This window comes from Aedes albopictus, chromosome 2, assembly GCF_035046485.1.
Source record: "Aedes albopictus strain Foshan chromosome 2, AalbF5, whole genome shotgun sequence".
Lineage (NCBI taxonomy): Eukaryota > Metazoa > Arthropoda > Insecta > Diptera > Culicidae > Aedes > Aedes albopictus.
In genome coordinates, this window is record NC_085137.1 from 511645284 (window position 1) to 511660038 (window position 14755).

Genomic DNA, 14755 nt, shown 5'->3' on the forward strand with positions numbered 1-14755 from the left:
TGCATCAGGAAGTACATCTAATAAGCTTGTTATAAAACCTGTTAAACCATATGGTCATGAACATTATATTTGATTGCAGACGTCATTTGTTCACGAAAGTTAGTTCCTCGCGGTAACCCGTTACGCTGGAATGTGTCATTAGACAAGAAATCAAAATACCTACTTTGTTTGTACCATTTCATTGCAGAAACGAAGAATTTATCATTTCACCATAAAAAATCCTGTTTATTACTAAAACATGTAGTGGTTTAGTAAGTGCCCTAATCCTGAAAGAATCCCTAGGAAAAAAAATAGGTGGAATCCCTGGAAGAACTCCAAAAGGAATCTCTGATAGAATTCTTTAAAGAATGCCAGGATTAATTCATGAAGAAAACTCGGGAGAAACTACTTATGTAAAGCTCAAAAAAACTGTTGGAATCCTTGGAGAAATTTCTGGACTAATCCCTAGAGAAATTCCTGAGGGGATACCTGGAGGGATTCATGAAGGAATAAACCCTGAATCAAGCAATGGAGTACACCGTGTCCAATAAGTTCTCATACAAAATACAAACTTAGAAAAAGTCATTTTATTTCACATATGTGATTCAACTTTTTAAAATGAATACATGTATTGAAAGGCCACATAATACTGATAAAATAAAGCATACGGTTTAGAATAACTTCATTTTCTATTTGTTTTTATAAGCCTAGCAGAATACTTCCGTTTTCTGAAATCCGTTTGCTCCGGCACGCATGAGAAATGTTCGAAAAGTTTTTCATTCTACGGTAGCGAAATAGAGTCCATAAGGATAAATTTTGAGTTTGTATCTCAAGTTATGTACCAAATGGATATACTTAGGTTTAAACAATACAATTTTAGTGATGATATGGTGAGAAATTTGCAAGTAAGCTCAATTTGGGCTGATTTTCATGAAAATAACCTTTATATCAAAGATAAACATCATAAAACCTAAATTTTAGATAAAATTTACCACAATAGGAATACAAGCATGTTTTAAAAGCGAGAATGATGTGAATCAACCAGATAAGATGCACTCATGCTTCGTTAACATAACAAATCTTATTAAAACAGGTAAATGGACATTTTTGTTTAATTTACGTTTTATTTTGTACAAAGTAAAACGGCTTCGTACTTTACCAATAAAGGATCTCATATTTTTTTCTCTTCTGATCATAGTTGCTACTAGTAGTGGGGAGGACAGGAACCTAATTTGTTTCAACTTAAAACCATTACGCGTTGAAATACGACGAAATACCAATGAAATGGCGTGCGTGCCAGCTGAAATGGACTTACGACACATAAGCGATCAGCAGAGAAGGATAAAGGACAATTAGTTCCAAAACATATGCTGTATTTGGTGTGTGTTAGTTGGCCTTTCAATAAATAAATTTACTTTGAAAATCCTAATTACAGATGTGGAATTAATTGAATTTGATTTTGTATGAGAACTTATTGGACACGGTGTAAATCCTCAACGAATTCATCCCTCATATCCCCGAAGCATTGCCTGGAGGACCCCTCATTGAGGAATCCTTGGAGGATTCTCTGGAGGAAAACTTACAGAAGTTATTGAAGAAGTTCTTGAAGTAATCTTTCCAGGAATTCCTGAAGAAATCTATAGACATCCCTAAAGGAATCCCTGAAAGAATCCCTTGAATAATTTCCAGAAGAGTTCCTGGATGAATTTCTAATTACATCCCATGCTGTATTGGAAGGCTTCAGTGTCAACACGAGTCGTCACGCAATTGTACCAGAAGTGTTTCTCTCGATGTCATTGGACCCCGGATAATCTTGTACGACCTGTACTAGCACATTGAGAAATTTTGTTATTGTTTGAATTCTTCAAATCATAAATATATGTCAAATCTTTTAAATCATAATAAATCTGTTAAATTAAATGACTAGCCGGAATTTGCTTGAAAAAGTTGAAATTTTCAATTTCAAAACAATAGGGTGGGGCGGGGCAAGATGGGTCAGTGCCATTTTGGGGCGCATTACTCATGTTTTGATTATGTTAATAATTTTGTTAGATGACCAGCATGAATATACAAAAGTTTGGGGCATTGATTGAAAAAATATTCACTTTCATTGGAAATAAAAATATAAAATGGTTTTTAGCCATTTTTCTTATGCGATACATTCCATATAATCTCCATATAAACGGCCGCGGGGCAAGATGGGTCACCTTCAATTTTGAACGTATTTTTGGAGCATTCAAAAGTTATTTATTTTTTATTACAAGATTATCTCATAAATGACTTCAATCAAGCGGAATGAACGCTCAAAATTATAACATAAAATTATGATATTTTTTTAGTGAAAACATCGATTTTCAAGTCACCTAAGGACCACTCATATCGTAAAGTTTTTTATATTCCAAATAAATTTATAAAATGTTTACTAGTAGCTCTTGTTTACTCAGTATGGATATGGAGGATATATGAATGCGGAACAAATCTTATATTTTGACGTTTTTCGTTGAGAAAATGTGAATTACTTAAAAGGTGACCCATCTTGCTCCGCACTTTTGTCACGGCGCAAAATCGATCACTTTTTAAAACTGCTTGTTTAACATCATATTTTGTATTTAATGAACTTTTTATCGACTTTTAGCATAGCTAACTAGTGTATTAAAGAGTAGCGGACGAATACGAACCAATACGATTTGTATTTATAAAGTTATGGTGATCTATCCTTAGGTAACCCATCTTGCCCCGCCCCACCCTATGTATTCCCTCGTATTCCTGCAGATAGTCTTCAACGTATTCATGCAAGAGTTCCTTCTGATACTTCGATCTTGTGTTTTTCAAGATCTTTTGCTGTATTCCCTTAGTAATCGCATTTGAAATTTCCTCAGGATTTTTGGTAGTCTTTCAGAAATCTTTCCGGAAATCCTCCAATTCCTTCTGGAGATTGTTTTGTACTTGTTTCTGGGAATACTGTTGGGATTCCTTCTGCGACCCTCCAGCAGTTACTTTAGAAATCATTCCGGAAGTCTCTTTTGAGAGCCCTCTAGGTATTCTTTATGGAAATCTCCTAGGAATTATTTCTGAGAATTGTCCAGAATTTTTTTCCTAAAACTACAGAAGTAATATTTTATTGTGATATTGTAGGAGTTATAAAAACCCTTCAAAAGTTCCTAGTGGAAATCTACCAGAAATTTCTTCTGGGATTCCTTCTGGAGTTCCTAAAAAAATAGATTGACTTTCTGGATCCCAGACTGTGTAGGCATCACTAAAGTCCCGTACAGTCTGTGCAACCTCTGGTTGAAGACGGAGTAGTGTCGTTTTTAAAGTATCTTCTGAATGATTTCTTGGGGAAATCCATGTGGGAATCTGGAGGAAGGCATCCAAGGTGGAATCTCCAGAAGAATCTTCTTGGCGGTCTCCCCAGTAAGAATTCCTGAAGAAATTCTCCTAGATTAGGGGTTCCCAACCTTTTTGGAGTGGCGACCCCCTTTAAGAGTTCCCAAAACATCTGGGGCCCGATGAACATTTTTAGAAAAAAATATGAATTTAATGAACGAAACCGAGTTTTTTTGGGTACAGTGACGAAGCTAGAAATTTACTGTGGGAGGAATTTTCGACGATCAATGACACATTTTTTTTATTCGACACTCACGTTTCGTAAACAATGATGTCATGTACATTCAATTTAAGTCGTAGCTGAAAAATAGCGGCGCAGCCCAAAATTTTTTCTTCTGAAGGCGTTTTATACTGACAATTTGTTCCTCAAGTTGTGGCTTTTGGGGGTAGCGGTATACAACATTAAAAATTGGTATATTTTGCACAAAATATAATTGAAATTGAACAATTTTTTTGGTAACATCGCGGCTTCCCTGGACTGGCTGCACGGCCTCCAGGGGGCCGCGGACCACCGGTTGGGAACCCGTGTCCTAGATAGTATTTTTGGAATAATTGACTGATGGAATTACTGGAGGAATCCTCAGATAAAATTAATGTAAGAATTAATAAATTAAGTTCCTTTAGTATTCTTACATTAATATGATGGTATTCCCGATGTAATCCACAGAGTTTCTGGAGGAATCTCTATAAGCAATTCCTGGAAGAATCCATACAAAGAATTCGTGAAGGAACCATAAATTGCAATTTTGGGTTTTACGGAAGAATCCACAATTGAAATTTCTGGAGGAATCCCAACTAGGGGCCGTTCATAAACCACGTAGACTTTTTAGGGGGAGGGGGAGATCTGACTAAAGTCTACGCTCCATACAAATTTCAAAATTTTTGTATGGACAAAAGTCTACGAGGGGGGAGGGGGGGGGGGGGGGTCTGAGATGGCCAAATTTTGGTCTACGTGGTTTATGAACAGCTCCCTAGGAATTTCTTAAAGAATCTAAAATGGCATTTTTTGGAGTAATCGGCAATTGTAATTCCTGGATCAAAACCCAAGATAAAATATCTGTAGAAATCTAAAAAAAAAGTTCCTGGAGGAAACTCCAGATATAATATTTGAAACATTTGTCGTTTTGCCTCTATACTTTTTTGACGTATTTTTTTGTGACTAATCGACTTTATTATACTTTGTAATCTAGCTTTTTTTTTGAGAAAAAAAGCTAGATTCGCTAATGTGTTTTGTCCCTCATTGAGAAAGATTTCAAAAACAAATAACTCAAAATAGGGTTTTTCAAGTCTTAAAAGTATTGTTAAAAATTATTTAACTAAGGCAATGGATTGCGGCAAGATTGTATTTTAGTTAAGCATTACATATTAAAATATTATCATATGATTTTTTACAACCACGGTGCTTCATTTACCGTTATTATCAAAAAAAATATACCATCAAAACCTGAAACGCCATTCTCTTTCTTTATCATTTCTACACCTCTGGACAAATTTTGAAAATAATCGTTAGACGAATTTTTGAGTTACGCCCTTCTAAAGGGCCTAACCCCTAAAAACTGAGGATTTCTATAGAAAAACATCATATTTCATAACAGAAGCATGCTTCTGCCAAAAAAATTTGAAACGCCATTCTCTTTCTTTATCATTCCTACAGTATGCGGCAGGAAAAAATGCGAAAGTGTTTTTCAACTTCAAACCTCATTTTCGTCCATTTGACATTAACCAATCTATGTTTCAACGTTCCATGATCTATAATAGGCTAGTTTTCTGAAAAGTTAATTAAAAAATTTCCCATTTTGGTCACTAACCTTTACAGGGCGGCGCCTGAAGATGAAGACAACCAGAATTTTCAAACCGCAGAAAATCGCACAGGTCGCTGAATTTCGCATCTGATAAAACAAAATTTTTGATTTTCTCTACAATATCATCAAATATATGTACTTATTTCATTTGCTATGTGAAACTACATGGCTCTGGATCAGTGTGGTCTGGTTGTTCATCGAATTTGAGCTAATTTTGTTACTGTTATAGTCATTTTGTTTAATGACCATTGGGCGCGCAGTTTATTGATATCCGCTTATTAGGCCTACATTATCACATGTTAAACATCAAATGTGTTCATTTTTATTTTTCAGTGCTAGAATATAGGCATTGACTGATACACTGTCATGAAGAAATAGTCATATATATCCCATATTTAGCGTGTAATAGTGCCTTGAACTTTTCGCATTTTTTCCTGCCGCACCCTGTACACCTCTGGATACATTTTTAAAATAATCGTTAGACGAAATTTTGAGCTACGCCCTTTTAAAGGGCCTTACCCCTAAAAAACAGGGGTTTTTATAGAAAACCATCATATTTCATAACAGAAGCATGCTTATGCCATCAAAACCTGAAACGCCATGCTCCTTCTTTATCTTTCCTATACTTCTGAAATTTTTTTTAAAATAATCGTTAGACGAAATTCTGAGTTACGCCCTTTTAAAGGGCCAAACCCCTAAAAAATCAGGGTTTCTATAGAAAATCATCATATTTCATAACAAAAGCATGCCTTGAAGTCCCAAATAATAAAACGTATTATTAATAATGCTACAATTTGACACTATGCGCTAATATTGGCTATTTGTATTGATGTTTGTATACAAATTGGCCATTATGCTAATATAAGGGAAGTATTTTCAAACATGTAGGAAGCAATCATGTTTGTATCAATTGCCATTCATAGCGTGGGACGTAAGTTTTTTGTATTGCTTTTTTAAAGACAAAACAAGCGATGGCATGTGCCTATCTCATTCGTTAGATTTAATGGTGATTGCTGTTTTCAATTAATAAACATACAAAACTATGATGATGATCAATTGTAATGATAGTTCTATATTTAACTGCTAAACTACGTTACCGAAGAATAAACGTGATTAAATTAAACTAAGTTTTATAATAATTCTACTATAAGTACTTATGACCTTCAAATGGGCGTAACTGGAGAATTTGACCAACATTATTTTTGAAATTCAGTTTATGGGTGTGCATTAACTATATAAATGAAAAAGTAAATGAACTGTCGTTTATGTTTTTCATTGCATATTGTTCTGGCTATAATAGTAAATGAAGCCAACAACGTCCGTATCCTACAGGTTAAAGAATACTTCCCTTATACTGGCGTAATGGCTAATTTTTATACACAATGCATTCAACATTGTAGCATTATTAATGATACTATTCATTATTTTGGACTTTGAAGCATACTTCTGTTATGAAATATGATGGTATTCTATAGAAACTCCTATTTTTTAGGGGTAAGGCCCTTTAAAAGGGCGTAACTCAAAATTTCGTCTAACGATAATTTTCAAAATTTATCCAGAGGTGTAGGAATGATAAAGAAAGAGAATGGCGTTCCAAATTTTGTTGGCAGAAGCATGCTTCTGTTATGATATATGATGTTTTTCTATAGAACCCCTCATTTTTTAGGGGTTAGGCCCTTTAGAAGGGCGTAACTCAAAAATTCGCCTAACGATTATTTTCTAGATTTGTCCAGAGGTGTAGGAATGATAAAGAAAGAGAATGGCGTTCCAAATTTTGTTGGCAGAAGCATGCTTCTGTTATGATATATGATGTTTTTCTATAGAAACCCTCATTTTTTAGGGGTTAGGCCCTTTAGAAGGGCGTAACTCAAAAATTCGCCTAACGATTATTTTCTAGATTTGTCCAGAGGTGTAGGAATGATAAAGAAAGAGAATGGCGTTTCAAATTTTGATGGCAGAAACATGCTTCTGTTATGAAATATGATGTTTTTCTATAGAAAACCTGATTTTTAGGGGTTAGGCCCTTTAAAAGGGCGTAACTCAAAATTTCGTCTAACGATTTTTTTAAAAATTTGTCCAGAGGTGTAGGAATGATGAAGAAAGAGAATGGCGTTTCAGGTTTTGATGGTATATTTTTTTTGATAATAACGGTAAATGAAGCACCGTGACAACGTTTCTAAGGCCCCAACGAAGTATGTTTGAGAAGTTTAGTCATAACCATAACATCATAGGCTTATCATCTTGAGACATCCTTGATGATGACAACTTGTTTGAACAACCCGCTGACCTCGATAGATTCCGTTCACCAGGCAGCCAAAGCAGCCCATCATCAAACAACGACATGCTGAGCTAACCGATCAAACAAATCGATTTTCATAGGAAAACACATACCCACAAGCATTCACTCCTTGCTCACCACTTTACCTACATACTCCATCAACAAGCTGATGAATGGAACATCTGATTTTTGTTTTCAAACTAGTTTAGGGAGAGCCACCATGTTTGAAAACAGCGCCCCGGAGCAAAAGAAGAAAAACACCCGAAACCCCCTGTGTCGCATTACTGTTTTGAAATTCAAATCCCTCCCAAATATTACTCACCCAATCGCTTCCGGATGTCGTCGGATTGCAGTCGGTTCGAATCTTCTCGCCCAGCCGTGCCTGCACAATGATCTGGGCCGATTTCATTGCCAAAATTTTGACAAACTTCTCCAAGCTTCCTTTGTCCAACACTCCTGCCTGGGTCGCCATCGCCATTCGCTGTTTCGCACCAACACACTTTTTGCACCTCAATTTCCCAACCTAAAATCACTGTTTTCGAACCGCAATTCACGTTACCGTCGAAGATCACTCGATAAGCCTTCCACCGGTGCACAACGGAAGCACTCGCGACTGCAAATTTTCCAATTTAGCCAGTTTTTTCACCACCAAATTTTGAAAAACGAGATCTCGAGCCAGCGAACCATTACACAAGAAGAACAACACAGTCGAAAACATTCGCGCATCAGCCTGACTGACGGACAGATGCGAAGGAAAACAAAAAGCATCAGTCGTTGACAGCCGAGCTGACAGTAAGAGCGTAACGCCAAGTGTAACGCTTTGGGGCGACATCGATAAAGCAGATTCGAAAAGTTTCTTGTACACGGAGAAACGGAAGTGTTTCAAAAGTGTGCTTGTTCTGTCCAACGTAGGGTAACCAATATAATTTGGACCCCCATATTGAGCTTTGCAAGGATTTCGCGACGATCGTGCAAATGTTCAATCTTTGACAACACAATGCTCACACATCCAACAACAAAGGAAACAGTGCATAAACAAACCGATTAGTCGAAACACCACCCCAAAATAACGCTCCGTTACTGGAAAACTGTAGCGGCGACATCAACCAATGTATGCTGAAACCGGTGTGCATATTTTGTGGTGGGACAATTTTATTTGCCTGTGCGTCGTATTTGGCGCAAGATCGTCAATATATTTTGGACCCCCTGGATCGTATTATTATAATTTTCACAGCCTTAATGAAGAGATGACAAAAGTTTTTAGAATCATTCGCTTAATAAGATTGTTCTGCAAGAGCAGCAATCATTTCCTCACTGGAAATATCATTATTTGCCTTGAAATTATTTTTGTTAATCTCGCTATCCGTGCGAGTGTCGCGGCATGTTTACGAAAAGAGAAAGTGTGGTTGGGGGAAACTTGCAGATGTAAACAAAAACTTTTATTATTCTAGCGCATTAAATTCACAAAGTTCGTCTAATCATCCTTTGTCAATCAAGTAATTAGGATGTGCTCCAGCATATCCAAGTGGCAGATTCTTCGAAAACAGTTTCAAGTGGGCTTAAACACCGGGTGTCCAAAATATATACTTAAGGACAAGGTATTTGGAGTACATTGCTCAAAATTTCTAGAGCACCGTTTTTTAGAATCGTTGAACGGATTTGGATTAAAATGCATCACGCTGTTGACAACCACTGAACAATTAGCGTGATGCATTTTCATTTAAATTCGTTCAAAGGTTCTAAAAAACGGTGTTCTAGAAATTTTGAGCTATGTACTCCAAATACATTGTCCTTAAGAGGGTCCAAAATAAATTGAAGTGTCCAGAATAGTGAAAACTGATGCTTCAAAAATCAGTTATTTTCATCAAATTTTCAGCCAGAAATGAACTTGTGGGTATTTTTGACGGACAGTGGAGGCTTTTACGATCATACCAACATCATCATTATGTGTACACCCTCTGAATCTGTTTGATTTTAGTTTAAATTCAAACTAATGTCCTCTAGGGGTCCAAAATTCGACCGTTACCCTATCCAACATTGTTCCAAGCTCTGAATCAAATTTTAATCACAGACAAACAGACGTTTCTACTCACTTTCCATCGTTTCCCTATTTAACGGATAGGCAGTGTTGCCACATTTAAATCTGTGCTTTAATGGCATCAAACAAACTTATTCCACGAGAAGAGACGCAAAAGCTGCATAGCTGGTCACACGGCAATCAACAGTGAGAAAACAGAGAGTTCGAACCGGAGAGTTGTCATGTGGATGAGAATCAAAACAAAATCGAGAAAGAATGAGGCGAATCACACACCACGTGCTCACCTGTGACATTTCTCGACGTCAAAATACTGTCAGTCAGCACGGTTGCACTTATCGTCACACTTTTTAACCGTCACATTTTCATACTGTGCAGTTCGATTTGGTGTGAACAGTGCAATAAGCGTTGTAATTTTCACTTGGCTTGGCTTAGCCTAGTAAACGCGAGGAACTTCCAATTGAAGTTTTACGTTTCACTTGCTTATTTTCTATGTCATTTTCGTTTTTACGGTGGTGCTTCACCGGTGCAGCACTTTTGCACCGAAAATGTTCGTTTTTGATTTTCGTGCTACACCGGTGTAGCACTTTTTCTGCACCGCTCAAGATAGTGCAGCACTCAAAAATTCGAGAGTGTAGCAGGTGCGCACCGTGTCCACCAATCAGCGTTTGCAAAGTTGTAAATATTTAGGTTTTTATTTACGCACACCAACGCAACTGCACCAAAAATGTTCGTTTTTTCAGTGAAAAGTGTAGCACGAAGTGGTGTAGCACCGCCGCAAAAACGAAAACGACATTAGTCTCGTTAGAAATAGGTAGTTTCCATTTGCTCGCAAGAATTTGCGCCGAGAATTATGCATAAGCTCTCAACTTGGCAACAGGAAACTTTGCCTAATAATTGGGTTTTTAAATTAAGAAAAATGTGTTGATTTTTAGATTTTATACGAAAGAGCACCTTTTTCTGAACCACTATGATTTTTTCAGATTTTTAGAACATTATTTTGGTACCTAAAATCAATTTCAAAGAGACGTTTCGAAATCACCTTTTGACAGCTGGGCAACTGCTTGACAGCTCCGCCCAGTACAAAATGCGACGAGGGGTGATTCGACAAATCGTTCCCATACAAACTTCAAACGGATTTTTAAATAGGTTCCCGGGCACCAAAATTCATGAAAATTTGGATTTCGGCTCAGTTTTGCATGCAGATTCAGAATATGAAATTATCTCAACAACGCTAAAGAAGCCAATTCTGGAGCAACATTTGAAAAGGGCATACAAGCATTGGTAAACAATGACTTCACACGTCGCTCCTGAGCCCCCAAAAACTAAGACCGTTATCAGACAGAGCGAACATCGATCTTTCGGATAAGGATGTTCATTGGCGTGGGCGGGCTGCTGTTATGCCCTACGGAGCGTTTTCGAAAGAAGACACAAGACCTCTTGGACCCTTTTCAAATGTTACTCCAGAATTGTTCAGCCTACGGGTCCATCACATTTTGAAGATAGACGAGTGCACCGCCCACTGACAGTTCACTCGGGCCGCGAATTATGACACCGCAGCGGGGTCGACTCTGAGCAACTTCTACCCAGCTGAAAATTTGTTTATGTTATTGCATCTAGTTTCGCGATGAAGTTGCAAAAATATGGGCTAGTGCATTAACTATATGCACTATAGCCACCGACGAACCGACTTGACAGTGGTGTTTCAAAAGTGTCCCCCCCTCAATTTAACGGTCGACCAGCAAAGCGAGCGAACGCTTCTGTCAAATCAGCACAGACGCGAACCTTCTCCTATATGAACACACGGGGGTTTGGGGTCAAGCAAGCAAATCAACGCGAACCTTTGTAGAGGTGGCGATAGAGTTCGGCTATTTTTCATCATGGCGTCGCGGACAACAAATTTGAATTTGCTTGTTCTAGCTGTCACGTCGGTTCGTCGGTGTGTGATGAATTAGCATTAAGTTAAAATTCACAAATACAAAGAAATTTAAAAAACCCTAATTAATCCACCTAGCGGTGATGGTGCCTTTCTCGTGCTTTAAAATATCCTTTCAACAAAACTCGAGCGACATGTTGATGACATTGACATAAATACAAAATGAAAACTGCTTGCTAAATCTACTCAATATGGATACATTTTATATTAGCATAACATCCAATATTCAGAAAATATAAGACAACGATCCAAAACTTAAACCAAACAAGTGTCATGAAGCCGCAATCTTTGAAACGTCATTTTAGATTTTCCGGTCATCATTTAATGACTCCGGATATCTACCCCAACTAAACTAACCGCCATCTTGAACATTGAAACACCATCTTGGATGTTCTGGTATTCATTTTTGGACTCTGCAATTAAAATTACATAAAATCTGGAGCTCGATTTGAATAGGTCGTATATGCTTTTGTCGATATAAAATTCGATCAGTTTATTTTAGTCATTGTAGCAATATGGCAGATATTTTGCAAACTTTCAATGATGGAACAGAAAGCCTGTTTTGTGAGGATTCTGCTGTTTGTATCAACTTTGCTCAATTTCAACGATTTTCGCTATAATAAGCGAATCCAACTGATCGAATTTTTAATCGACAAAAGCACATACGACCTATTCAAATCGAGCTCCAGAAATAGTCGCCGTATTGAATTTTGGCATGTCGTTTATGATTTTCTGGTTACCAGTTTTGGACGAAGACCGGCATTCTTCCCCATTCAAACTATATTCATATTGCAGACCTTGTGAAACAGCGCACAGCTTGGGTTTTCTGATTACAAATTTTGAATTCTGAACATATTTTCATACAAAATATGCCCATAATGCAAGAATTAAAAATCCTATAAAATAGGCACTAACTTGAATACTGGGCCCAGGGGGGGCGACACTGGCTAAGTCGTGATTCTTTTCATTGGTTTTATCCGGTTATTTTAGCCTAGTGTAGGTTTCGTTGGATTATGCAACTTGCAGAGGCTTATCCCTCGATATGAAAACTTCGAAGGGTTCCGTCGTGGTGGTGCATCTTTTCAGCGGATATTTTGGTTGAAAAAGCTTTTTTGCTTTTGAAGTATACCATAGCATTTCAAAAGGGCTTTACTCATGTAATCACATTTTAAACTTTAAACTCAAATTGGTTTAATCAAACAAATGTAGTTCACGTCGATTGTATGATTAAATAGTACAACAATGTGACAAACATTTTATTTGACACATGCGACGATAAGCAACACATGAAATGCCATTAAATATTGCGAGAATATAAAAACGTAATAATGATAATAATTCTTGGTTTTGTTCATCATTGTTAGATACGTCGTATTGAAAACTTATGCTTAGATTTGTCGTGTTTATCTTCCACCTCCTCAATAATAAACATCACTTTGTTCGACAACGAACCACGATTTAGTTTCAAAAAGTGAAACAACTTGTTGCAGAACGGAATATTTCACAGCAGCTGGTTTCATTTTGCTCTACGATTTCCTGGTGCTGTTTGGAGCCAGCTTGAATCGCCGCTGGGACAGCAATCCGCGGGCAAATCTAAGCGCGAAGGTAAATCTAAGACGGACACGGAAGAACCGGCAGTGAAGGATGAGAGTTCCAACGTCTCAGGTTGCAACCAAAGAAAGTCATCGGAAGGGCTGCTGGAGAAGCTGGTCCAGGAGGAATCCGCTGGGGTTAAGAAGGAGAAGGATGAGTATGATTATCGAATGATTTGTGGTGATATAGATTGTCAAGACGCCGGATTTTTCGTAGAATAAAGAGAGTCGGAGATGATGAACGAGCTGCTGGACAGTCCGAGCGGATGATTCAGAAGATGGAGCGTGATATCGAGTAGATCAATCGGATGTCGCCAGAAGGCGATGGCGTGGATGTGCCGTTGAGCCCGGAATAATTGGATGCATTCGACAGAACAATGATGATTCTCAATCGTATTCAAGTGGATAAACTCCAGGGGCACAAACAGATGATGGAAGCGGACATATGGGTCACCCGCTGGCACGGAGTCCTGGGCCAAAGTTGGGGTGCCGAATAGTTGCGAAACGGGGCTGGATTTCTACCAAAAGGTGGCGAATCAAGTGACGTTTTACGGCGGAGCAGACGATGAAGATGAGTCCGACTTGGAGGACTACTCGGAAACGTCTGAGGAGGGCGATAGTGGCATTGGTGGAGGTACGATGGATGCCTTATATCCTTGAGAAAATAATAAAGTTACTCAAACTGCCGTTGTTATTTGTAGATTTGAGATCGGATGAAGAATCTGGAAAGGATTGGTCCGATCTGAAACAGGAGGCTGCGAGGAGGACCGCAACCGCGACAAGGATGATTACGTGGGCGGCCGGACATCGTCAAAAAAAGGTCCCATCATAGGTAAGTAACATATCGACACTGATTTTTCATAAGGGCCAATGTCGCAATATTATGATGTAAATTCACCCGGCTGATGTTGGTTGCAAACAATCCCCTTAGGGGAGAATAGGGATGTCATCTACGTAGATGTGTACGTGTGTAAGGGTCGATTTATTCACTCCCGCTTAAGCGTTAACCTGGCTTAACTATATGGGTAAGCCTGGCTTACCGGTTAAGCGGAGATGAAGAAATCTACACTAAATTGCTATATGCTAGATTCTTTTTGCTTGCTAACACTGCATAATTTATTGAACGCATGCCGTTTTCAGACGAGATCGAGAATGGGCGTAGTATTTGTATTTGTATGTTTATTCGTAACGTTAGTTGAATTGTTTTGCTTCTATCACATTGTTTTATGTGTTTGTGTTGTTTCCGTCTCTGAAAAGATTTTATTTTTTGTCCAACGTTTCGGTCATTGTGAGGACTTCTTCAGGAACTCATTTACTGTTACACCTATTTAAATTTTCAATTCAAAGATCTTAAATCGAACCCTCTATCTCTCTTACCAAGTTCGATCAAGAGCAGCAGCCGCGCAAGCACAGCAAGGATAAGCACCCCAGCAGCGGCAGGAAGCAGTAAGCACCACAGCAGCAACCACAGCGACAAACACAAGAGCAGTAGCAACTGCAGTAGTAATAAAACGATCGTGCGACGAAAGCAGGGACAACTCGCACCATCACAAGAGCAAAAAGTCCAAGAAATAAAATGAGGGAAGTGACGCATGACATAACTTCCGGTCGCGGATCCGTTCGTGAAGGATGACAATCGCTCAGCAGGAGCGGTCATCGTCTATTATAATTCTGTTCCGATCCCCTACGTTTATAACAAAACAACCGTCATACCTCTGAATCGTAACATGTATGTGCATTATGTTT

General features: G+C 38.1%; 2 protein-coding genes and 1 long non-coding RNA gene across 3 annotated transcripts in view; 2 read left to right on the top strand and 1 right to left on the bottom strand.

The window, feature by feature from the left end:
- Nucleotides 1-8151, bottom strand: part of LOC109404752 (autophagy-related protein 13 homolog) — a 154949-nt gene extending 146798 nt beyond the window's left edge. The window contains exon 1 of the mRNA XM_019677681.4: nucleotides 7769-8151. Coding sequence (XP_019533226.2) covers nucleotides 7769-7924 — 156 coding nt within the window. The 5' untranslated portion in view covers nucleotides 7925-8151. The remainder of the gene's footprint in view (nucleotides 1-7768) is intronic.
- Nucleotides 1-14755, top strand: part of LOC134288741 (uncharacterized) — a 531602-nt gene that overhangs the window by 276784 nt on the left and 240063 nt on the right. The window lies entirely within an intron of this gene.
- LOC115268239 (uncharacterized) lies at nucleotides 10930-14632 on the top strand. Its single transcript, XR_003898156.2, has 3 exons — nucleotides 10930-13167; nucleotides 13227-13643; nucleotides 13711-14632. It is a non-coding gene; the product is annotated as an uncharacterized LOC115268239 (long non-coding RNA).